Raw genomic sequence first — 25,986 nt, forward strand, 5'->3', positions numbered from 1 at the left:
CTGTGACAGAGGATTTTTCCAATATTCTCTTTCTGACTTCAGCTGATTTACAACCCTCTACGAACTGGTCACATATAAACATGTCTTCTAATTCTTTTTTTGTTGTGGTATCTTTAAAATCACATTTGACAACTTGTTGACGCAACCTAGATATAAAGGCGTCAGATGTTTCACTAACATCCTGTTTCATAGACTTCATAATATGCCGCTCAAATAGCGGATTGCTTTTCCGTAAAAAATGTTTATCTAACAATTCTAAAGTATAGTCATGCACAGCTTTACCTGTAGGAATAGTGCTGTGTTCAGGGATGGAATAAAATATGTCTTGCAAGCCTTCTCCACCCGAATGTAGGTAAATTGCCTGTTTTCTAGCAGAATCTGTTATTCCTTTTGCGGCAATATACAGTTCGACCGAACGTTTCCATTTTTTCCATCTAGAAGCAAGGCTGGTGACATCTCCATTTACATCGAAAATTGGTATAGGGCTAGTGCTGCTTCTTTCCATTTTAATATCTTCTGAAGGTTTAGTTTACGGATTTAACCAATGGATTTTACCGACTGCGCCAATGTACTGTATAATTAGCGATTTATACGAAATAAACAACCTCTTTATTGACAGTCGCCATTACATCCAGAGCATAAACAACAATCATCTTCTCTCTGATCTTACAACACACACATCGATCTCCTGTATATCGATAGTACACTACAATGTATAAGTCTCTTGTAAGACCCCAATTACAGTATGGTTCCAGTGCATGGGACCCACGCCAGGACTACCTGGTACGAGAACTGGAAACGATCCAAAGGCATGCAAAATGATTTGTTCTGAGCGATTTCCAACAAAGGAGTAGTGTTACGAATATGTTATAAACTTTGGGCTGGGAAGTCTTGGGAGTAAGGAGAAGAGATGCTCGACTAAGGGGTATATTCCAAGCTGTTTGTGAAGAGATCCCGTGGAATGACATTAGTGAACGAATAAGCTTCAGGGGAGCTTTTAAAAGTAGGAAAGATCATAATATGAAAATTAGGTTGGAATTCAAGAGGAAAAATTCGGGCAAATATTCATTTATAAGAAGAGGATTAAGGGACTGGAATAATTTATCAAAAGAAATGTCCGATAAATTTTCAAATTCTTTTAAAATATTTATGAAAAGGTTAGGTGAACAAATGACAGGGAATCTGCCATCTGAACGACAGCCCTAAATGCAGATCATTGACGACTGATTAATTGGATACCTATACGCTGCTTCTGCTGGTTATGATGATGATGATGATGATGATGATGTTGATAGTTGTTTAATGTGGCCTAACATGTAGGTCATCGGCTCTCAGCTATCCGCTCATGGATGTGAGATCCTTGGTGTGCCATAGATCCTGGTAGGTGACCTACCTGTGTGTAATAGGTGTGGTGTAACCTGATTGGTTTGACTGCTCTTGCTGCTGTGAGAAAGAAACCTTCTCCTCACTCTTATTTAAGGCCGTTTGCAGGAATCTGTGCTATCTGATTGCTTCCCAGACTCGTAGATAAGCTAGCTATGACAAATTCTATATGAGTGATGTTTCATTGCCTCTTAGTATCGACCTAGGTTCCTTTGGCTTGGTCCAGGTTTTCTTTCACTGTTCCTATCTTCCGGCCGAAACTTTTCCTCACAGAGTGAAAAAGCATAACCACTGTTAGACTTGCACCACCAAAAGATACAAATAACGAGTTTTATCCTTAACCAGCCAGCTGCACCACGCTTGGCGTGCAATGGAAATGCTCGTCACACAAATATTTTCGAGACTGCTGCGCTCGCATCCTGAAAACTGCGTGCTGTTCGTCCTGTGAGTGTCGACATACCAAATACTAATTCATAACATGTAGACATTTTCAGCGCGCTCACTTTCTGTGTCTGCAACTGTACATTTCCTTTAGCTTGGTCCAGGTTTTCTTTCACTGTTCCGATCTTCCGGCTGAAACTTTTCCTCACACAGTAATAATAATTTCGTGTGGCTATTTCTAACCGAGTGCAGTCCTTGTAAGGTAGACCCTCCGATGAGGGTGGGCGGCATCTGCCATGTGTAGGTAACTGCGTGTTATTGTGGTGGATGATAGTGTTATGTGTGGTGTGTGAGTTGCAGGAAGGTGGGGACAGCACAAACACCCAGCCCCCGGGCCATTGGAATTAACCAATGAAGGTTAAAATCCCCGACCCGGCCGAGAATCGAACCCGGGACCCTCTGAACCGAAGGCCAGTACGCTGACCATTCAGCCAACGAGTCGGACTCCTCACAGAGTGAAAAAGCATAACCACTGTTAGACTTGCACCACTAAAAGATACAAATAACGAGTTTTATCCTCAACCACCCAGCTGCACCACGCTTGGCGTGCAAAAGCCCTGGGCCGCATATTTGAAAAGCCCTTTTAACACAGTAAAAGTGTAAATTTCTGGCAAATCGTTATATTTACGAAAACATGTATGCATAGTCTACAGTTTTTTACACATAATGTAAATCTACATTCTGCGTGCATCTTGATAAGGTGAACAGTTTACCATTTATTTTGTTTTTTACAGATAATTCATGCGCCAAACACAGGAAAGTATTTTTCCTGGAAACATTTTAGTTAGGAAGAAAATGCATACGAACTTTCTTTGTATGTAGAAAATTGAATTTTAAGTACACTTGGTGACTTTCAATTTTATAGGATTAACAAGTTCAAGCAGCGTGTACTCTTTAAAGGGTCCCAGACGCAAAGATTTCCTGACTTTCTTTACTTATTTAAAAACTGCCCGCTCTTCAGAGAAGCTAGCATGATTATATATAGCCTATAACAATCTGGAATAAATAAGCTTTGTAATGGAGAAGGAATTACTGAAATCGGTTGAACATTTCCTGAGATTACCCTCGATGTACAAATGAACTCCACAAACATTTTGTGACATTAATTTTGACTGAAAATGAACTTACCGAAGAATAAGTGTCGGAAATTGAAATTAAGAACTATGAAATAATTTACCTTCAAGAAGTAAGGAACACTGGTGGGAATAATTACATTCAAGATATTGTCTTACTCAGACCTCTTTAGTTTGACTTCTAATTCTGACTTGAAAGGGGGATCAGTTCTGTAGTTTATATAAATTTATCGTAGTAAAGTACGTCATAGATCAGTATTTTCGTGGATGAAGGTTCTCACCCTTCATGTCGTCTTTCAAAAACCATTCTTAAATTGATGAAGTGACTTTCAAGGCGGCGCCCTTTCTTGCATTTCGTAAAATAGGACGTCAGTTTACAACATGAAGCAATAACAACGACAATAACGACTGAATATTAATGATAAGGCTGGTTTTCATACCTAGAGGCTGTTCCAAAGGCCGTTACCAATGCTTCTGCCATGTTAGCGATGAAGCGGAACGGAAGAGTCCTTGTAGCTATTGTGAAGTAAAACGGTGTCACAATGAAGCCATGGATGAAGAGGCCCAGCAACACAGTCATGAAGTACATCCCAAGCTGGCCCACAAGAACTCCAAAGGTCTCCATCTCAAGCATCTTACCCGCGATTAGGAAGGCAACACCGAGTGGGGATATCCTAAAACAAGTAAATAAACATTGAACTCAAGTGTGACTGCAGTATTTTGTATGCATTCATGAATTATTGACTTAGTGTTCACTTTAAGCTCTATTATAACGAATCTCCTGAAAAGTTATGAATTACGGAAGAGCAGCGTACTACATGTATAAAAATGCAGGGCAATTTTTTGGGGGGGGGGGGCGGCATGATTAACATGAGCACAGGCATGTGAAATGAGGAACAGTTATTAATGCAAACATTCTTATATAATAAAAATATTTACAAAGAGAAAAAAATAAAATAATAGAACTTGTTTCTCAAATAAATTTTTGAACGAGTCTTATGTACGGAGTTTTCAATAATATTCACATGTAAACAGAAAAATGGAACTTGATTCGTACATTATTATTTTGAAGGAATGTTTTTATGTACGAGACTATAAAAATAATCACAAGTAAACAGGTTTAAAACTTCCTTCATAAATACATTCTTAATAAATGATCTATTATTGTATATTATGCATTTTATGATACGAAATGTGGAAAGCTCTACCGAATGGCGCTCTGCCCCTAAGATAATTAAGAGTGGGGGGAGGGCAGAAAACGCATTGCTCCCCCAAAGTGTGCGCCACTGTAACAATGGCTTGGCAAGAGTATGAGTACCTATATCATCACAACAACGAGCATTTATTGGAACACTCACTAGGTGAGCATGTAAGTTACCGATCAGTAGAGACCTGTAGAATACATTTTGTTGTTGCGTCCGGACAAGCATTGTTGTTGTAAATCGAAAAGGCGGTGAACTGTAAGTTAAGTTTTTTAAAAACGAAGACGAATGTTCCTTTTTGTGCTGTGTGATTGCTGTGAAAGTTGAGAATTTGGGGAAGGAGTGAAACGGGTAGTTTCATTGCTGTTCCAACATAAATGGGTAACCCTGACGTGATTTAATAACGCAGATACTGGCGAGTCTCAATCTGGTTATTATAGCTCTATTATCATAACGGAAGAAATGGAGGCAGTTCTTAAGAAACGTAAAGTGGTGAGAGCAGTTTTACACAAGAAATCGTTTCTGAGAATCCGAATGAGGAAATAGTGAAATTTAAGTTTTCTACGTTAGATAGGTTATGTAGCGATAGACGATCGAATGGCCACGTTAATGTTAGATGATGAAAATGCTGACTTTCAAACAGAATAAACACTGCAGAAGCATATAGCGAAAAAATGGATCGTGATAACGTGAAGTGAAAACCTTTGTTACCAAATGCGCTCAAGTTGGACTAATTATTTATGCCCAGTTGGTTAGTTCATCCCTAACCTCAAGTAGGAGGAAACTTAAACTTCCTAAAATAGAGCTGAAACGATTCAGTGGAAATATAAAACACTTTTTTTGAGTTTTGGAACCAGTTTAAAAGAATTGAAGACAGGGATATGGAAGATGCAGATAAATCCCAGTATTTGCTTCAGGCTACAGCCGAAAGTTGACGGGTCAGAGAGATTCCCCATCTGCTTAAAATTATAACAACCGGGCGAGTTGGCCGTGCGCGTAGAGGCGCGCGGCTGTGAGCTTGCATCCGGGAGATAGTAGGTTCGAATCCCACTATCGGCAGCCCTGAAGATGGTTTTCCGTGGTTTCCCATTTTCACACCAGGCAAATGCTGGGGCTGTACCTTAATTAAGGCCACGGCCACTTACTTCCGACTCCTATGCCTTTCCTATCCCATCGTCGCCATAAGACCTATCTGTGTCGGTGCGACGTAAAGCCCATAGCAAAAAGAAAAACAAAAAAATGATAACAAAGCTATTGAAAGCTTAAAAAAATAGATTCGGTGGGGAGGAATTGTTGACCGAATATTACGTGAGAGAGCGACTAGGACTCGTGATAAAGAATGTAACAGAGGCACAAGCCAGGCTAGAAACAGCCCATCTCTACGATGTTAGAAGCATACCTGAGAGCATTGGAATCAATCGGGATGACTTCATATAAATACGCAGCGGTGCTATTTCCGCTTGTGGAATCCTGTGTTCCAGAAGATCTACTTCGCGTGTGGCTGAGGAACCCTGTGGCAGTCGAACAATAGAATAAAAAAGGTAGAATCTATGAAGACCGATTGAAACATCTTTTAGCATTCTTGCGGTGTGAAGCTGACGGTGAAGAACGAGCAGCACTAGCAAAAGCTGGCTTCAAAGTTCGTGGAGATACTAAGCAACGGGTGAACAACGGAGAGCAAGTTGATGACAACGATTTTATGATTACTGCAGCAGATTTATTTTCTGGTGAGAAGAAGATTCCTGTTGTGTATCTGTTCTGTGATAAAACTCATGACAGTAAGGAATGTTTCCATGCCCAAAAATTATCCCTTAGCCATAAGCACGACTTGGTGGGAAAGGGGAAAGGATGTTTCGCATGTTTAAAACATGGTCATCGAGCAAAGGACTGCAAGCAGAAAGTAAGCTGCATAATCTGCTCCAAAAGACATTATACAATCATGTGTCCAATTCTAGAAAATGCACAGAGAAATTTATCTGTAGAAGATAAGGATGATGAAGACGACAAAACGTGTTTATCTAGCCAGTATACCTCAGAGGTATTTCTTCAAACACTCATGGTAAATCTCGTTGTAAGTGGGAGAAAGCGAAATGTAAGGGTGCTAATTGACTCAGGTTCACAACGATCGTATATCTTGAAGAAGATTGCAGAAGAAATGAGGTCTCGGCAAGTAAATACTGAGCAGGTAAAACACGCCTTATTTGGTGGAATATCAACCAAGAAAACGGAGCACCGATGCTACAACATCTGCTGAGAAAGCTTGGAAGGAATCTATGCTAGCAATATTGAGGTACTACACCAGCCCATAATATGTGGATCCATATCTCAACTCTCGTTGTATTCCTTACCACGAATCCCTTCCATGTTAAATTTTTCCCTTCGAGCCATGTCTCTAGGAGGGCCACTATATCGAAACACTCCACCATCTTTCCTACTTCTACTACTACACCTTCAATATTTACAAAGCCTGTCTTCCACCCTAGTTACCTGCTACTCTCTTTCGACCCGTCCGTCTCACCCTTACTTCTATTTACATCCGCTGTATTAGTCGTTTTACTTACAGTTCTCCACATTCCTTTTCTTTCCTCATTGCTCTCTTCCTTTTTGGCCGTCTTAGTAAATCCTTTGAACCCCCTCCCCTCCTGCCCTTTCCTTTTCTTCCCGCACAGATCCTTTAAACTTAAGCTGCTGGTCCTGCTCATTACCTCTCTCCAGTTTCTCTCCTCCCCCACCACCACAGCACGTGCCGGTGTCGCTCTGCTGCCCCAACCTCTCGCCTCACGTTGATCAGCCTCTTCCTCTCCCCTCCGGTCTTCTCCGTTGACTCTCCTCTCTTCACACTGGACTATACTCCTCTCCTCACCATCAGTCCTTGTCCAATCATCAAAAACCGGATCCTCGACGTCTCTTCTGACACCTTCCGCTACCTTTTGCATAACGGCCTGTAGGTAGGTTTTGTCCATTTCCTGTAACTTATCAATCGACCATTCTCTTTATCATCTTCCGTTCCCCACCACCAACGGTTGGCCTCTGATGAACACTCTCAGCCCGTGTTGCCTCGCTCTCCACAGATGTCTTCTTATCACTTTAAAATCTCTGCTCGCTTCACTGCCTATATCCTGTTTCATCAAAATCTTCTCTTCCTTGAAGTTCCCTACGATCCTTAGAACAATGTCTGCTAATATGGTAGATATTAATGTAAGCTTAATTGGCCTGCCACCTTTTCCTTTCACTCTTCCCACTCTCTGGACATCATGAATATCTCTTTTTTTTTGCTAGTTGCTTTACGTCGCACCAACACAGATAGGTCTTATGGCGACGATGGGACAAGGAAGGGCTAGGAGTGGGAAGGAAGCGGCCGTGGCCTTAATTAAGGTACAGCCCCAGCATTTGCCTAGTGTGAAAATGGGAAACCACGGAAAACCATTTTCAGGGCTGCCGACCCCCACCTCACTAAAGTTTATCTTCATTCTGTTCTGTACCATCTCAACCACCTTATATAACTGTCACATTTATCTTCTTTCGTAGCTTCATCAACTCCATATATACAAATATTCTTCTTCCTCCGTACCTGATTTCCATCCGCTACTTCTCTTTTCCGTTTCGCTACCTCCTCCTCAAGCAACTGAACTTTCTTTCGCATTTTTTCCATCTCCTCGTTACTCTCTACTTTTTCTTTTACCTCTTCCACTTCGTTCGTAAAGCATTGCCTTAAGTCCTTTAACTCCTTAGAATTATCTCTTACCATTTCCTTTAATTGGTCCATCTGGCACGCCTCCCTCACCATGTCTTTTAACGCCTCAATCTCTTCCCACCCCGGGGCACCTGTTTTCTTGCTAGTGGCTTTACGTCGCACCGACACAGATAGGTTTTATGGCGACGATGGGATAGGAAAGGCCTAGGAGTTGGAAGGAAGCGGCCGCGGCCTTAATTAAGGTACAGCCCCAGCATTTGCCTGGTGTGAAAATGGGAAACCACGGAAAACCATCTTCAGGGCTGCCGACAGTGGGATTCGAACAGACTCTCTCCCGGATGCGGGGCACGTATTGGACCTGGCCCTGGATTGATCTCCACACCCCTATTACGTAATAAAAACCTTTAATCCTAAAAAATAATAACAAAGTTAATGAAAAAGGTAAATAAACCTTTCATGCTAAATACATTCATTTACCATACCGAAATCGAGGAAGTGACACTCGAACTCAGGTAAATATAAAAGCCAAGAAATTCAATTTTAAAAAATATTAAAACATCACCTCCCCCAAAAATATACAAAATTGTCTTCTCATAAATAAAATTCTAGCATACTCTGCTAAAAAAATTAAAGCAAATCCTCCTCTTCTGTACTCAACATTACATCCTGAAACAGCTCGAGGAGTGTTTTAGGTTATTATTAGGCCATTCAAGGTGAGGGTTATCAGTGAGTGAAAATGTGCTCCGTATGCTATTGTGTGATTAGTAGACCTGGGATTTTAAGGCAAATGCCTACTTCGTTCCTTACGAAATAACATGATTTTTTTTTTAAATATGTTGACGTTTCATGATAAATACCTTACATTAACAGAGTTTTATAGTGCCCTAAAATGCCTATTTGGACCTTTAGAGCCTATTTTACTATTTTAGTGCCTAAAAATGCCTATTTTCTACATTTAAAATAAAATTCAACTTCTGTAATTTTTACAATCACACAATGGACATCCCTGGAATGAGCAGAACAGCAGAGGGTGGGTTTTTCACAGAAATGTGCTCTTCCCAGACAACTGTCACCAAAGGAATGCTGAGTGAAGGGTGGAGGTGGAGGATTAGCTCAGAAGAACAACGAGCAGGTAGTAATGGTCGTACTGTGTCGAGTGACGGGGGAGGGGGGGGATTATCTAGGAAGAACAAGGAGCAGGTAGTAAGAAGGGACATTCTGTGTCAAGTCACCAGTGAAAGAACATCTGTTTAAGTGAATATAGTTCATCATGCCTAAAACGAAATCATCTAAGAGTGCGCTTATACTACAATGGCTTGTACAATTTCCAGGGATGACTTTTGATGGCAAGATTATTTTCTGCCAGTACTGCAATAAACAGGTATGTGCATATATCTTAAAATTTCATATTAATCTAAAACTAAGGTTTTGATATTGGCTCCTCTAATTAATTGTAGAGACCTAGTCCAGACGACCGGGGTTCGATTTCTAGTACCGACAGTAATTTGGAAATCTATGAGGTCTGGAACGGTGTTTACCCAGCATCGTGAGGACAATTGAGAAGCTACAGTGGGCAGGGGTCACGGAGGCAAGGCAATACGGCTGAGGGATGTATCGTGCTTACCGCACACCACCCAATATCTGCAGGCCATGAGCTGGGAAGCAACCGTTATTGAAAGCCAAGGCCTTTCGGGGACTGTGGTGTTCTTGTTCTTAATTAACTTTAGAGTAATAATGGCTTAATTTAAATAGTTCAAAAGTACAAATTTTATTCAATAGCTCACCTTTTCTATTCCTCATCTTAGTCTCTAATTGACATCACTTTATTGTGTTTTAGATTTCACATGAGAAAAAATGCCACCTTCAGCAGCATGCAGATACTGCCAGTCACAAAGCGAAAGCAGCCATGAAAAGTAACATTAGACAGACTCTGTTCACACAAACTATATCTCCTACAACCCATAATGGTTTCTATGCTGATATGTGTAGAGCCCTAGTTGCAGCAAATATCCCCTGGAATGCTGTGCATAATCCGGTTTTCAGAGATTTTTTAGAGAAATACACCAAGCAGCACATCCCATCAGCATCTACATTAAAGAAGAACTACTTCGATATTTGTTACAATGAGGTCATTTTTTCAATCAGGGAGGATATTGGGGAATCTTGCATATGGTTGTGTGTGGACGAAACCACCGACTCTGTGGGCAGGTACATTGCTAACCTTATAGTAGGAAAACTGGAACCCAATCAGGCATCTACCGCTCACCTTCTTTGCTCTAAACAGCCTGAGAAAGTCAATAGTCAAAGCATTGCATACTTCATCAACAAGGGGTTGCAATTGTTGTATCCTGGGAATGCTGATGATTCTAAAGTCCTCCGCCTTGTCTCCGATGCTGCTTCCTACATGACTGCCATTGCACCTCTCCTCAAAACTTTCTATCCTTCTTTAATTCATGTTACTCGCATGACCCATGCCTTGCATAGACTTGCAGAAACAGTTAGGACCGAGTTTCCTGCAGTAAATACCCTCATTTCAACAATGAAGAAAGTGTTCTGTAAGGCTCCATCAAGAATAGCCATATTTCGAGAGAAACTCCCCTCTATTCCCCTTCCACCACAGCCAATCATCACCCGTTGGGGTTCCTGAATGGAAGCTGCCCTGTATTATGCAGAACATCTTGAGGAAATCAAGACTGTGATAGACAATTTGCCTTTAACGGACTACTCTGCATGTGTGTCGTCTGTCAAAGAGCTGTTAAATGATTGTTCCAGTGTTCAGAGAGACATTGCGTATATTCAGGCAAATTTTTCATTTCTTCCAGTCACCATTACAAAAATGGAGGAAAAAGGAAACAGTCTCAAACAGCAATTTTCTGTAATTGAGGAAGCTGAGAATAACATACAAAGTGCTAGGGGCAAGGTAGGGGACAAAATAAGAGACAAGTGGTCTAGTGTACTGCAGAAGAACTCAGGTTATTCAGTGCTGAAAAGGGTACATCAGGTAATGGATGGGGAAAAGGTAGACTTACCAAGTGAAATTGAATTGAAAAATGTAGGTCAATTTGTCTATGCCCCTCTAACATCTGTGAGCGTGGAGCGCTCTTTTTCTGCTTTCAAAATGATTTTAACAGACAAAAGACACAGCCTGACTGGAAAATTTAGAGAAGATTATTGTTATGTACTGTAAAGCAAACTACGAATGAAAGTACTGTAGGAATGTTCCTCACAAATAATAAACACATACTCCATTCGCGTTTACGCCGTTATTGGATGCCTACAGTGCTGTAATTGTGTACAGTGATTTTAGTATTAAGGTTCTAGATCAGTACTGATAATGGTATATCATAATCCATAACTTTTTTGACACATGACTTTTTTATAATGTTTTTGATAAATGTCTTTTTTATTCTGTCTTAATTTTGCAGTTATTTCGGTTAAGAATAGGGATACCACGTTTGTTAAAGTAAAAAAGTATCACGTTACAGTTTAAGTGTATATTGTAATATTTCAAACTCTATTTCCTGCCTATCCACACATTTTTAAAACATATTTTAAGTGCCTATTTTCTCTTTTAAAAGCCTATTTACTTGTTTTAAAAGCCTATTTTAGGCGCCTAAAACTATTTTTTTTAGAGCCTAAAATCTCAGGTCTAGCGATTAGATAAATAATTTTTGTCGCATAGGGGCGAAAAGCATGATGAAAATTCAACGCCAGTATTGTGAGAGAAAATTGACAAATTTTGAAAATGGATTCTTAGAAAAGTAAATTATTATTGTAACTTGTGTATCAGGGTTTATTGAAATTGGAATAGAGATTTTATTTTTCCCGAATTAAAAGAGCTAATTTGCTATATTGGTTAACGTATAATGAAGTATAATGTTCCAATATCCATATGATTAGTTGAAAAAAGTCATTGTTGCGGTAAAGTGGCTGAGGTTATAGGCGGTAAACTGTAAATTTACTTAGGAGAACTTTCTCCCCTACCAGGCTTTGTAGTCAATAATGACTAGAACGCCGTTTCCCGAATCGGTAGCTAACGGAAGTAATTTCGAGCATTTCCTATGAAAAAATAGAACAGTAAGTTTGGACGTTCAAGTTCATGTTGTTCATGGTGGTTAGTGTTATTAGCCACCACCCCGGGAAGACCAGGTTTAATTTCCGGCTCTGCCACGAAATTTGGAAAGTGGTACCAGGGCTGGAACGGGTTCATCTCAGCCTCGGGAGGTTTTCATTCCCACATTAGCCATCCTCGAAGTAGTTTGCCGCGGTTTCCCACTTCTTCTCCAGGCAAATGCCGAGATGATATCTGACTTAAGGCCACGACTACTTCAATCCCAATCTTAGCCTTTTCCTACCCCGTCGTCGCCATAATACCTATCTGTGTCGGTGCGACGTAGAACAATTTGTAAGTACATGTCCAGTAATTTCGGAGGAGTCATAAGATAAAATGCCGGCCCCGTGGTGTAGGGGTAGCGTGCCTGCCTTTTACCCGGAGGCCCGGGTTCGATTCCCGGCCAGGTCAGGGATTTTTACCTGGACCTGAGGGCTGGTTCGAGGTCCACTCAACCTACGTGATTAGAATTGAGGAGTTATCTGACGCTGAGATAGCGGCCCCGGGTCTAGAAACCCAAGAATGACGGCCGAGAGGATTCGCCGTGCTGACCACACGAAACCTCGTAATCTGCAGGCCTTCGGGCTTGCTAGGCCAAGTCCCTTCAAGGGGTGTAGTGCCATGGGGTTTGGTTTGATTTTATAAGATAAATTAATTTAAATTCTCGAGTGATTATTCTTTGTCAAATTGCATGATCTTCAGTCTCAGAACAAATGTTACTAAGGAAATTATTCTTATCCCTTCCAAAATATGACCGAATTTTTCGATCAATATCAGACAATTGTTCTTTTTTCTTCTGAATATTACTGATTTTTTAAGGCATCTTTTCTTCTCTACTAGTTGAAGGGTCAAGTACTTGAAATTTATTCAGAGAGGACTTATCCGATTTTAGTCACGTTCCGTAGTCCTTCTGCTATTGTTACAAGATCCTGTAATACAGAGGAATTTTGCACCGGAGTTTCCTTGAATGACAACATAGTAACTGCTTGTGGTATTCTGTATGATATCTTCACTGGTACTTTAAGTAAGTATTCTATGACGTTTATACACTTGATTGTAATGTTAAAGTGTGTATCATTTTCAGGATTATCCGGCACGGAAGGACGGAAGGTGTGGATGCCACATACTCAGGAGGGATTCATCTTGGGGAGCTCATGGATTTCGATGGTTCGGGCAAGGCCACCATCTTGCCAGCTGACCCAGCCTATGGCATGCAAGCCTGCGAACTAAATGACATGTTCTATGCTGAGGAATATAAAAAGATGTGGATTACAATTATAAGCAAACTATACCAAATTATTTTCTTGTGCAATACTAACCACATAATGTGCTGAATAGTCACTTACCTTCTCCGCTCAAAGTTTCTGGATAGAGATGGTATAGTCGGTTGACATTTGAATAAAATAAGCGCTTTTGAAGAGCATTTAGTAGCACAGCTCAAAGGGTGAGCTCTTCGCTTTTTTATAGTTACTGTGTGAAGCGTAACATAATTATTGTCGTATGTATGTTTGGAGAGAAATTGCGTTTGAAATTCATTAGGGATATAAATATGTTGCGTGCGAGGACGTACTTAAATATAGTATTTAAGTATTTTCTTATAGTGTGAAAGAATAGTGTTCGCTCCAAGGCGTGTTTTAACATGGAACCCTCCGTGGATTTAGTTTGTATTTTATGAGAAACTCTGATTCTCCGTGGCTCAGGCGGCAGCGCGCCGGCCTGTCACCGCTGATACCGTGGTTCAAATACCGGTCACTCCATGTGGGATTTTTGCTGGACAAAGCGGAGGCGGGACAGGTTTTCTCCGGGTACTCCGGTTTTCCCTGTCATCTTTCATTCCAGCAATACTCTCCACTACCATTTTTTTTGCTAGGGGCTTTACGTCGCACCGACACAGATAGGTCTTATGGCGACGATGGGATAGGAAAGACATAGGAGTTGGAAGGAAGCGGCCGTGGCCTTTATTAAGGTACAGCCCCAGCATTTGCCTGGTGTGAAAATGGGAAACCACGGAAAACCATCTTCAGGGCTGCCGATAGTGGGATTCGAACCTACTATCTCCTGGATGCAAGCTCACAGCCGCGCGGCTCTACGCGCACGGCCAACTCGCCCGGTCCACTACCATTTCATTTCATCTGTCAGTCATTAATCATTGCCTCAGAGGAGTGCGACAGGCCTCGGCAGCCGGCACAATTCCTATTCTCGCCGCAAGTTGGGGGCTTCATTCATCCCATCCCTAACCCGGTCGTTGACTAGAAAGCAGGTTGTAGGTTTTCAGTTTTCATTTAAGAGAAACTCTGTTTTCGAAATGGAAGGAGGAGGATAAAAACGAAATTTTATCAAACAATCGTCCCCAACTAGTTTTGACTTATCAGAAAATAATTGGTTCTGCCTCCGGAAAGATGCTCACACGAAATTTCCAGGTATCTTGGTATAGTAGTTATCCGTGGTTATGCGGTAGTCATTATTTGCAGAAACTCTTTTGTTGGCCTTGCCTTACTGTTGGAGTGAAACATGCAGTCAGGAATCACACAGGATTTGAAAATATGTCCTGTGCTACTAGGTCTTTCCAAAAGCACGAAGGTTCCTCGGAGCATATAAAAATGCCTTGGGATTTAAAGAACTTAAAAAGAATCGGAATCAAATTGCTGACGCTTTAAGAAAAAATGCTCGTCTATACATCACAAAATTTAATGAGAATGTGAAGTTTAACAGACATTTCATGCCATTACCAATCGGTGCCGTTTTATTACTTTCTAAGCAGGAAATGGCATTTAGAGGTCATGATGAGAGCGACACCTCCTTAAATAAGGGGAATTTTGACACTTCTATTTTCCAGCAGCTCATTAGAAATGCAACAACATTATGCTTCGATAAAGAAAGTTTTCAGCGAAGAATCGAAAACTATACAATGTGAGTTAATAGACTGCATCTATACCTTCATTAGATTACTTTATTCAACTTGCTGCAGGCTGATTTGAGTGAATTTTCCTGCAAAACTAAACTGATTGCCGAGTGTTATGACGGAGATAGTGTCATGGAAGGTCATCTAAATGGTCTTCAAACTAAGGTCAAGGAAGATGCCCTTCAAGCATTATTTGTACATTGTTTGGCACACCGATTAATTCTAGTGGTAAAGCGAAGTATTAGCAACATATCAGTGTGCCGTACTTTTTTGCGAGTCTTGGTGGTATTCCTTCATTTTCCATTCCTCAGCTAAAAGAACTTTGATCGCTGATTCAGTAAATGCAAATCGATACCATCTGGTATGGATACACGATGGTCGTCACATGGGAAACTTTTGAACGTGTTTGTCGAAGAGTGGGGGGTATTGAAATAAACTTTTGAAAGACTTATGTACCGAGCTCGATAGCTGCAGTCACTTAAGTGCGGCCGGTATCCAGTAATCGGGAGATAGAGGGTTCGAATCCCACTGTCGGCAGCCCTGAAGATGGTTTTCGGTGGTTTTCCATTTTCACACCAGGCAAATGCGGGGGCTGTAACTTAATTAAGGCCACAGCCGCTTCCTTCCCATTCCTAGGCCTTTCCTATCCCATCGTCGCCATAAGACCTATCTGTGTCGGTGCGACGTAAAGCAAATAGCAAAAAAAAAAAGCCTATGTACGATCCTCAGTCAGACGAAAAGAACATTGGTCTGTCAGAAGGGTTATTTAACAACTACATCAGCTTCCAGTTCACATTTTTATTAATAGTATTCAATGGCATTTTTGAGATTGCTAATATATTATTTAACGTGCTCTAAAATAAGTCTCTGGACGATTACTTCTGCCTCTCAAACATAAGCACCACATGGCAATTGTTACTAGGTAAAAGGAATGAAGAAACATTTAAAACCTATTTTTATACGGCTGAGAAGAAAACCAAAATTGAACTAAAAAGACATTTTGGTTTAAAAACAGAAAAAGTATTTTTTTCTTAAGTATTGAGTGCTTTATTTTCAGATATTGGATTTAGTCCCCGTAGAAACTGATACAAGATTTCAAGACATGAAGAAGCTCCAATTTGTTTGCTTAGGAGATAGCTCTAAGTTTGAAGAATGTTCTGAAACCCTCCCTCTTGATGCTTTAGAGAACTTAAAAATTTCTTATCCCACAATATTTGACACACACAGATTTAAAATGAACTTCAGTTAAGCTATTCTGATTCTACCTGAAAAAAATACCAGTTTGGAGGAAATAATTCTGTCGCTCAATAAAAATGAACTCAAGGACGTGTTCAAAGGAGCGTATAAATTATTTTGTTTAATACTTACTATACCGTCTACCTGCTCCTCAGTAGAAAGAAGCTTTTCGTGCCTTAAGCGGATAAAATCCTACTTTAGGAATTCAGCATCCCAGGGGAGGCTGATTGCATTAGCAACCATATCCCTAGAGAAGTCACTGCTCAACGACTTGATGGATACAATGCCCTTTTACGATGACATCATTGACAAGTTCGCTGCTTCAAAGGACCGAAGAATAGATTTAACGTACAAGCAATAGACATTACCGAATGAGAGTAATATTTGTTTTTTAGTTAATTTTATAGTTACATTGTGCTTGTTAAAGTAATTGCATGAAAATTATTCAGCGGATGATCTTCCCAAAACATCACCCCGATACCTGATTTCCTCCTAGCCAAATTATCCAACACACCTATTCAAAATGTACTATTTTATTGCAGGCGCGCGTGTGTTGTGCTGCATCAAACTTACACCCCACGAGCTGCCACTGGTTTTCAGGTCATTTCCACACTCACTAGAGCATGGGACTGATGATCATAGCCGTCCCAATCCCCTAAAGGACGTAATAGCAAAAGTACCCGCATTAACACCGACCATTCGTTAAATCTCCAGTGCCCGAAATCGATGACCAAGGGTGTCTGAAGTACATAAGACGTAAACAAAATACTAACAACCACAAAATCAGTCTGGCGAGAATGTTATGTCACATGGTATACACTAGCAGCAGTAGTCTTCAGCTGTTATTGTAGTTCAGTTACTCTTAAACATAAAACCAGTTTGGCAAGGATGTTACGTAACATCTCGTGGTATTGTAGCAGTAGCCTTCAGCTGTTATCGTAGTTCACTTGCTCTTAAACATAAACAGAAACCAGTTTTGTAGGAATGGCGCGTGACTTGCGTGTAATTGAAGTAAAGCTGTTCATTCTCTAGAACATGGAATATTGCCTATTCTAAAAACATCACATCCCTTTTTTCACGAAAGTAACTTCCGAGGATTACTAAAAGTTTTATATGTAGTGGTTCGTCACATCGTTCTCTATTGCTACAAGAAATATCTTCACGTATAAACTTACCACCCTACATACATGGTGGAAGGTAACCGATGCAAAAAATAAACACAAGGACGGTAATAGATCTCGAGGGTAGGATCACAGTGTCGCAAGTTTCAGGTCTGTAGCTTGCACCGTTACGAAATAATACCACAATAAAGTTAGTGCAGTAAAAGGTGAATGGCTCGAAACGCAAGATGATGGAATGTATTACTAAAACCTAGGAATAAGTGTCAGAACATTGGTTATTTTTCCTGTGTCTCGATGCGTTCATCGGTAACAAATTAAAAGGTTATGGCTTGAATGATGATAAAAAAAATTGTGGCAACGCAGCTAGATGGAGGGAATTGTGCACAAGGACGGTAGCCTCATTGGGAGAGAAGGAGGGATCTCTAACGTAATGTTTACCACCCGGACATGACCAGCGTGTGTCTAGTGGACACATACCGCTTTTTTACGACATAGTTCACATCGATGGAATGTTTGAACATGATTTTAATTTACGATAAAATAGGACAGAATGCTCGTGCAGCTGCACTGAACGATTTCCACAAAGAAGGGTTCCGTACCGGCGCACGACCAATCAGTCACCATTGATCTGCATTTAGGGCTGTCGCCCAGGAGACAGATTGACCGATTGTTTACCTACACTTAAATTATTTCAAAGAAGTTGGAAATTTATCTAATATTTCCCTTGTTATATTATTCCAAACCCAACTTCCTCCTATATAAACAAATATTTGATCTAATCTGTTGTCTTGAATTCAAAATTTAATTTCATATTATGGATCTTCTTACAACAAAATGCTCCATTCAAGCATATTCTCGCCATAAGACCTATCTGTGTTGGTGCGACGTAAAGCCACTAGCTAATCAAGCATATTCGTGTGCTAACGGCATTCCATGCCATCCCTTTACTAAGAGCTCGGAATTTACCACTTCGTCGAGCAGCCCGTCTCCTCAGTCCCAAGACTTCCCAGTCCAAAGTTTACAACATCTTCATAAAAGTAAATTCCTATCCTTGTCCCGAGGTGGTGCAGCTCTTTTCAGGCACACCCCCACTGGAGGTGAGCTACATCTACACTCGCTGTAATTAGTAATTAGCGGCCAGAAATATTCATCTCAAGCAAGTAAATCTGTACAGCACTCAGAACCGCCCAGTACCGTCTTACACACACTCTCTCAATGGTCAGGGCAGAGTTTTACAGAAGCCTAACACATCCACACAACTGAAGGGAGATATAAACATGTCCACTCACTCGGGGTTAAACTCTCCTGTTTCTTTGAAATCCCTGTATAACAGGACACAATAGCCATTTTAGAGGACATTGTTTTAATATGGTCACAAATAAAAATGTTGCTTGTGAACACTTTTCACACACAAAACCATTATACCACAATGCACGTTTGTGTTTTTGGATGGGGTTTAATTTTTCTCTCTTTTTCCTACAATTTGTTTTGGAGAAGTTACACTCTAGCCATCAACGCGGCAAGACTTCTGCGTGTATTCTTTTCCTTGGTATAAAAGACAGAAGGCACAGTCCATTGTCTACGTAGCGAGTTCCATGGAATATCATGGAACTTTAAAGCTTCTGATGGACTCAGTCGACCGGATTTTACGGCATATATTGCTTCCCACCTTCTTTCTATATCCCAGCTTTAGAGCTGCGTTATTAGACGTCTACAAATATCAAGCAGCAACTTAATTTACTTCTTTCAAAACGTATCTGTAAAATTTTAGAATTTTGCAGTGTCACACTAACATCGAAGGTTTTCGGTCACGAAAGAATGGGAAAGGGTAGGTAGCGGCCGTGGCCTTAATTAAAGTACAGGCCCAGCAATTGCCTGTATTGGGAAACCCATGGAAAACCATCTTCAGGGCTGCCGACGGTGGGCTTCGGACCCACTCTTTCCCGAATTAAAGCTCACAGCCGTGCGACCCTAACCGCACGGCCAACTAGATCGGTTATACAGGTGTTAGGGGTATACGTGCAGATACTTTGCCAGTCGGTAAAGAAAAATAGGTTACATCTCGGAATATATGATATGTACGTTTTACCATGTCCTATTAGTTTTCCCATAATTTAGCCAAACATTTCAGGACCTAATGTGTTTTGAACGATTGTAGTAGTCAACGCCAGTTATGCCATACTGTCCTCGTGTAGTGGAGTTACAGTGGCAGAGTATAGGGGTTGTTGGACCTGTTTGTTATCGCAGGCCAACACATGTTGTTATGCTCTTTCCCTAACCGCTTGGCAAGTAGGGAGAGGCTGACTCACGTGCCAGACCAGTTGCTGTACTCAAAAACCGATATAGGGTACTCTATGTGAAAAATACACATAATTCTTACTGAGCAGGGGCGTATTCTCCTTGAATGCAAGGCATTCATTGCATGCGTTATGATAACACAAAGAACTGTCTGATGTACTATTTTAGGTTGTTTCAAGTCAAATATTAACGATTTCATCTCTCAGAAGTTCAAAGGGTCCGCGCAACTGTACTGGTTCCGTTGCTTGACTACGTGTGGTGCTGGTGTAGTCTCGCCGTCTACACCACTCTAGGAAGAAAGAGACAGCGAATGGAGGAGTTAAGGATGTAAGTCATTCAATCTTAAAATTGCATTCGGTTGCAGACGTAGTTCTGAAACCCTCCGAACGATGTCGCTGCAACTGAAACTTGGTCAGAATTTGTCACCCCATACCCGTGTTATCCTCTGCCATCTGTTAGCAACTTGGAGAAAGTCGGCATCTTTACAGCGAACGGGACCCACAGATTACCCCCCCCCCCCAGCGAGAACCCAACGTGACGAAACTGACCAATGCCACTAGGGTGACTTACCTCCAGTGCTTAAGTTGTGGCTAACTAGTGAGTTAATTCATTGTGTTTTCGGTGTTTTATTATATTTTGCGTACATGTGGTATTAACGATGGATGAGTCTAAAACGGATATAATTGTAAATCAGTTTGAAAAGCCATTTACTGGCCGTTCGTTTGATGAAAAGATTCAAATAGTTAAAGCCGGGAGACCTCTACCTTCCCTCGTAAATTTCTTCTTCTTCTTCTTAATCTGCTTACCCTCCAGGGTTGGCTTTTCCCTCGAACTCAGCGAGGGATCCCTCCTCTACCACCTCAAGGGCAGTGTACTGGAGCTTTAGACTCTGGGTCGGGGATACAACTGGGGAGGATGACCAGTACCTCGCCCAGGCTGTCTCACCTGCTATGCTGAACAGGGGCCTTGCGGGGGATGGGAAGATTGGAAGGGATAGACAAGGAAGAGGGAAGGAAGCGGCCGTGGCCTGAAGTTAGGTACCATCCCGGCATTTGCCTGGAGGAGAAGTGGGAAACCACGGAAAACCACTTCGAGGATGGCTGAGGTGGGAATCGAACCCACCTCTACTCAGTTGACCTTCCGAGGCTGAGTGGACCCCGTTCCAGCCCTCGTACCACTTTTCAAATTTCGTGGCAGAGCCGCGAATCGAACCCGGGCCTCCGGGGGTTGCAGCTAATCACACTAACCACTACACCACAGAGGCGGACCCTCGTAAATTTATAAACAGTAAACAAGAATTGTGTACGCGCGTTCAATCCAGAAACTTACAGTAAAACTGTTTGGCTCGAGTTCACCTACATGTAATTAGGGTGAGTAGAATTGAAATTTACTTAATACATTGTGTTAACTGCATGGTTACTAGTTTCATGCCTCAGTGGAGATTCCAGGATACGCCACTGTTGCTGAGGTATCCACTCTTGTACCTTCTCATGTTGCCGCCGATTGTTATTTTGTACTCGTTTACATAGGTACAGTATGTGACATCGAATATCCGTACCAGGAAATTCATGCGAATCAAGTGGTGTGTAGTTGTATGCGATTTATAGAACGTCAAAGACATTACTCAGTGATCCAAGTGTCAAAAATGAGGGGAATAGTTAATGAGTTAATGAAAAGTGGATGCGACATATGTGTGCTGTTACTGTGAAAGTCTACGTTGAATTTCTGACAATAGACAATGCGAGTTGTCTATGCTATGTTCGTGATATTTTCAGGTCAATGAAAGGACGGTGGACACTGAAGAAAAAGGCTATAATTATCCAGTGAAATTGTTATTAATGAGGCAAATTTTAAAAACCGCAGTTGCATCCATGCTTGAAAATTGTTCGAAGGATAAAAAGCTTCTGTAGAATTGCCACCGGGTATTTGTAATAGAAGTATTGGACATTAACTGCCGAGAGGTAAGATGATGACTGTAATTGATACGTTTAATTAGAACTTCCGTAATAAAAATATTACCACTTTTACGTTCCACTATCTAATTTGAACGGTTGTCGGAGACGCCGAAGTGCCGGAATTTTGCACCGCAGGAGATTTTTCTACAAGCAAGTAAATCTTCCGACACGAGACTGGCGTATTTGAGCAACTTCAAATACCACCGAACTGAGCCGCCATCGAACCTGCCGAGTTGGGATCAGAAGGCCTGCGCTTTATCGTCCGAGCTACTCAGCCCATCATTAGATCTTAGAGTAAGTTGGTAATGCGGTTAGGGTCGCGGAGTTGTGAGCTTGCGTTCGGGAGATAGTGGGTTCGAACACAACTGTCGGCAGCCCTGAAGATGTTTTACCGCGATTTCCCATTTTCACACCAGGCCTTTATTAAGGCCACGACCGCCTCCTTCCAAAACCTATCCCTTTTCCGTCCCATCGTCGCCATAAGACCTATCTGTATCGGTGCGACGTAAATCCTGTTTTAAAATGTCGTCTTATTTACGACCTTATACAACTGTTGACGTCCATAGTTATAAACGATTAGAAGTGTTGGCTTTTGGGCTTATGTCGGCCGTGTCAAGAAAATAAGGTGAAATTCTTTACGTTTCGCAGATTACTGTGCTTTGCCTCATCGGAGGGAAATCTCTACTGTCCACGAGAAAGTTTGAATATGGGGTTAACATTTAGTTTAATAATAGTACTAATAGATTAATACAGTATTAATAATAATAATAATAAGAAGAAGAATGTGTTTGTTTTTTATGTCCCATTGGAGACGCGAGGTGTCGGAATATTTCCTGCGAGTATTCTTTAGCGTGCCAGTAAATCTACCTATGAGATTCGGATGTATTTGGGCACCTGCAAATACCACCGGACTGAGCCAGGATCGAGCCTGCCAAGTTGGGACCCTGAAACCCATGCTTTAACCGTCTGAGCCACTCAACCTGGCAACTTTTATTTTGATACGTCCAATAGTCACTGCAAAGGTAGCAGCAAGTTACACATGCTCATTTCGTTTGGAAGGTACGTTTAATTTATTTCATAAGAAACGTTCGATGTGCATCAGTTCCAATACTACTCGTTCGGACATCATATCTCATGAATTCTTTCGTTGACGTAAGGAACATTGTTTTCCTTGCCTGCGTCAGTTCTTGTTTGGAGCAATTTTTGATACGCCTTCTTTTTACGTTGACAAAGCAATAATCTTTTTCAAATCGAACTCAAAATCGGCCCCCAACCCAGCTATAAATATAGTAAGCCCGGCCATAAGTAATACGAATTTAGATAATCATGTGTCGACAAACGCTCTATTAAATCCTGTGTAGCGCACACACTTAATCCGGCCATAACATCGAACTGGCAGCAACAAAACATGTCGCTTTAACGATTGATTTTTGGACATCCAATAGACAAGACCCGTACATAACTGTAAGTGCCTGTTTTATATCAAAGGAGTCAAATACCCTGATGCTAACTTTAAGTCAACTAGGCTTAATAATAAGAATTTTAGCAATAGGATTCCCCAAATTGGCTTTTTTTCATATTGTAACACATGCATTATTTAAGGCAAGTTGCTCTTACTTCATCATTCCACCAAGATGTTCGCTTCCCCTCGCCCCCCCCCCCCTCGTCTTTACACAGTTATTCCAAAGCATTTCTTGTTCTTTCTACTACAGCATCCATGTATGCCACCCGTTCTCTTTCTATATCCTGAACCTGCTTACTGTCCAGTGTTTGGAACTTTTCACTAATTACATCCATGTACTTCTGTCTAATATCTTCGTCCTGGAGTTTCTCTACCCTTATTCGTCTGCAGACATATTTAATTTTCTCTGTTCTGGGAATAGACATACTTAGTTCACTACTGATCAGATAGTGGCCTGTATCATCAAAAAATCCCCGGAATACCCGCACGTTCCCAACAAAATTCCTGAATTCAAAGTCGGTTATTATATAGTCTATTATGGATCTAGTGCCCATACTCCTTCACGTGTAGCTGTGAATAGCTTTAAATTCCGGGCTAGTAGCTTGGACGGTTGAGCGCTGTCTTCTGAGTCCAACTTAGCAGTTTCGATCCTGGCTCAGTCCGGTGGTATTTGTAGATGCTCAAATACGTCAGCCTCGTGTCAATAGATTTACTGACACGTAAGAGAACTCCTGCGGGACAAGTTTTCGGCACCTCAAAATCTCCGAAAACCGTAATAGTCAGTGGAATGTAAAAATCAATAACATTAGTAATAGCCTTGTGCTTGAAAAATGTATTTATAACTGCTAATCCCATACTAGTACAGAAGTCGGGTAAACGCTTCCCATTCCTATTAGCTTCCATATCTACCCCACTGAGCCAGGATCGAGTCTGCCAAGTTAGGACCGGGAAACCCATGCTTTAACCGTCTGAGCCACTCAACCTGGCACCTTTTATTTTGATACGTCCAATAGTCACTGCAAAAGTAGCAGCAAGTTTCAGTGCTTTACTTTAACTTCACGCATCCTACACTTCTATTTCCCACTCTAACATTGAAATCGCACATTAGCACTATTCCTATCGTTGTTGACCCTCTGTACGATAGCACTCAGTGCTTCATAAAACTTGTCATCTTGATCCTCATCTGAACCCTCACATGGTGAATATTGTCGTCGTGCGTGGAAAGACAGTTACGTGATAATACTGACCCGCAGGACACGTATAACTTAGAACGAAAATTCCTTAATATACTTCATACAATACTGAACCTTTGATGACAGAACCTGTCTGGTCAGAGTTCTAAACTGAAATATTTATCACATGACAGTTTTTCTAGGCGATATACTGAGAAAATTCTCGTCCTAATTCCTTCAACCAGTGACTGAGCTAAAGAATTGGTTTCCCCACTCCGCAGCTTTCCAAGTTCGGCCCCTCTTGCTTATTCAATTATTACACCAAGATAACCCCCTAGAATCTATCAATTCTAGAAATTAATAATAATAATAATAATAATAATAATAATAATAATAATAATAATAATAATAATAAGTTGGATACCTATAAATAAATACTGTACATTATTAATGAATTACATTTAATAAAGCTGACTTAACAGTCAAAACAAATGCACCATGCAAATATATTTCAAGAAAGAAAACTTTAAGTTGTACTGGAACGAGGTCCTGAATAAGCATCGGACCTGACAAAATTCTAACGGTCTAGCAAGGAAACAATAAACACGATGAGGAAGTCCTAACTATCCTCTCTTGCCAAACTGAAAGAACACAGAAACTCTGGAACACTTACGAAACAGATCCCATAATCCTTTCCAAACGATGATAGGTTTAAATTGAAGTTATCGGCACGATTTTATAGGCATCTGTTGCATTACCCACAATCCCTATATTAGCTTATAAATATAGTTCTGAAATGTTATTACACTGCTAATGTACTTACAAACGACTCTTTAATTTGAACCGGCACACTGATCCAGGCTTCGCTCTTTTAGGAACTAGAAATTCTTCAACAATTTCGTCGATATGTATGTTTCTTGCTCGTTTTTATCCAATGCTTAATACTGACAAATCACTAATACTAACTTGACGCATCGTGCTTCGTAAATTAGCTTTTATTAATTTCAGTTTGGGGAAACTCCTCTCCGCGGCCGCTATGCTCGTAGTGTTAAGGCCTGGCAAGCTACTTACAAGGTGGTTTGTTTCCGTAACAGATCCGCAATGTCCCTCATGGGCATCTTGCTGCTTATATTTTCAGATAATAAGGATCTAAAGGACTGGACTTGACTGAGAAGGCTTTATGCCCCTGAGAGATCCGTCGGCAAGTCTTTGTATTTTATTCCCCATTTCTTCCCATTGCCAACGGCCGTAGCCGTGTTGAAACACCGGATCCCGTGAGATCTCCGAAGTTAAACAACATTGGGCGTGGTCAAGATTTGGATGGGTTACCACGCGCTGTTGGTGGGGGAGGGGGGTAAGGGAATGGAGGAGCGGAAAGGAAATGGCCACCCTACCGTACGTAAACTCCGGCTCAGGCACACCTCTGCGGAGGTTCGGACCTGCTTTCGGGCAGAATACACCCTTACCTTACCTTATTTCTTCCCGAGTTAGATTTATTACACTTCCGGGCAAGAGAAATTAAAAACTCTCCAGAGTGGCTTGTAAATCGATCTTCTAATTGTGTAATAATTATATCCAGAGAACTGTTGAATACGCGAACCTGGAGGTCTTTTAGGGGATCACTAATAATTCTTGAATGAGACGACTGTTCATTTTGCAAGCTGCTTTACGTCGCACCGACACAGATGGGTCTTATGGCGACGATAGGGTAGGAAAGGGCTAGGAGTGGGAAGGAAGCGTCCATGGCCTTAACTAAGGTACAGCCCCAGCATTTTCCTGGTGTGAAAATGGGAAAGCACGGAAAACCATCTTCAGGGCTGCCGACAGTGGGGTTCGAACCCACTATCTCCCGAATACTGGATACTGGCCGCACTTAAGCGACTGCAGCTATCGAGCTCGGTCGACAGTTCATCAACGAAACGCCTGACTACTTTCA

General features: G+C 41.2%; 1 protein-coding gene across 3 annotated transcripts in view; it reads right to left on the reverse strand.

Moving 5' to 3' along the window:
* Eaat1 (Excitatory amino acid transporter 1) overlaps nucleotides 1-25,986 on the reverse strand; it is a 341,314-nt gene that overhangs the window by 32,533 nt on the left and 282,795 nt on the right. For all 3 annotated transcript variants that reach the window (XM_067141369.2, XM_068226272.1, XM_067141367.2), the window contains exon 6: nucleotides 3,338-3,571. In XM_067141369.2, coding sequence (XP_066997470.2) covers nucleotides 3,338-3,571 — 234 coding nt within the window. The remainder of the gene's footprint in view (nucleotides 1-3,337; nucleotides 3,572-25,986) is intronic.

The sequence above is a fragment of the Anabrus simplex genome, chromosome 2 (genome assembly GCF_040414725.1).
Source record: "Anabrus simplex isolate iqAnaSimp1 chromosome 2, ASM4041472v1, whole genome shotgun sequence".
NCBI classification, from domain to species: Eukaryota; Metazoa; Arthropoda; class Insecta; order Orthoptera; family Tettigoniidae; genus Anabrus; species Anabrus simplex.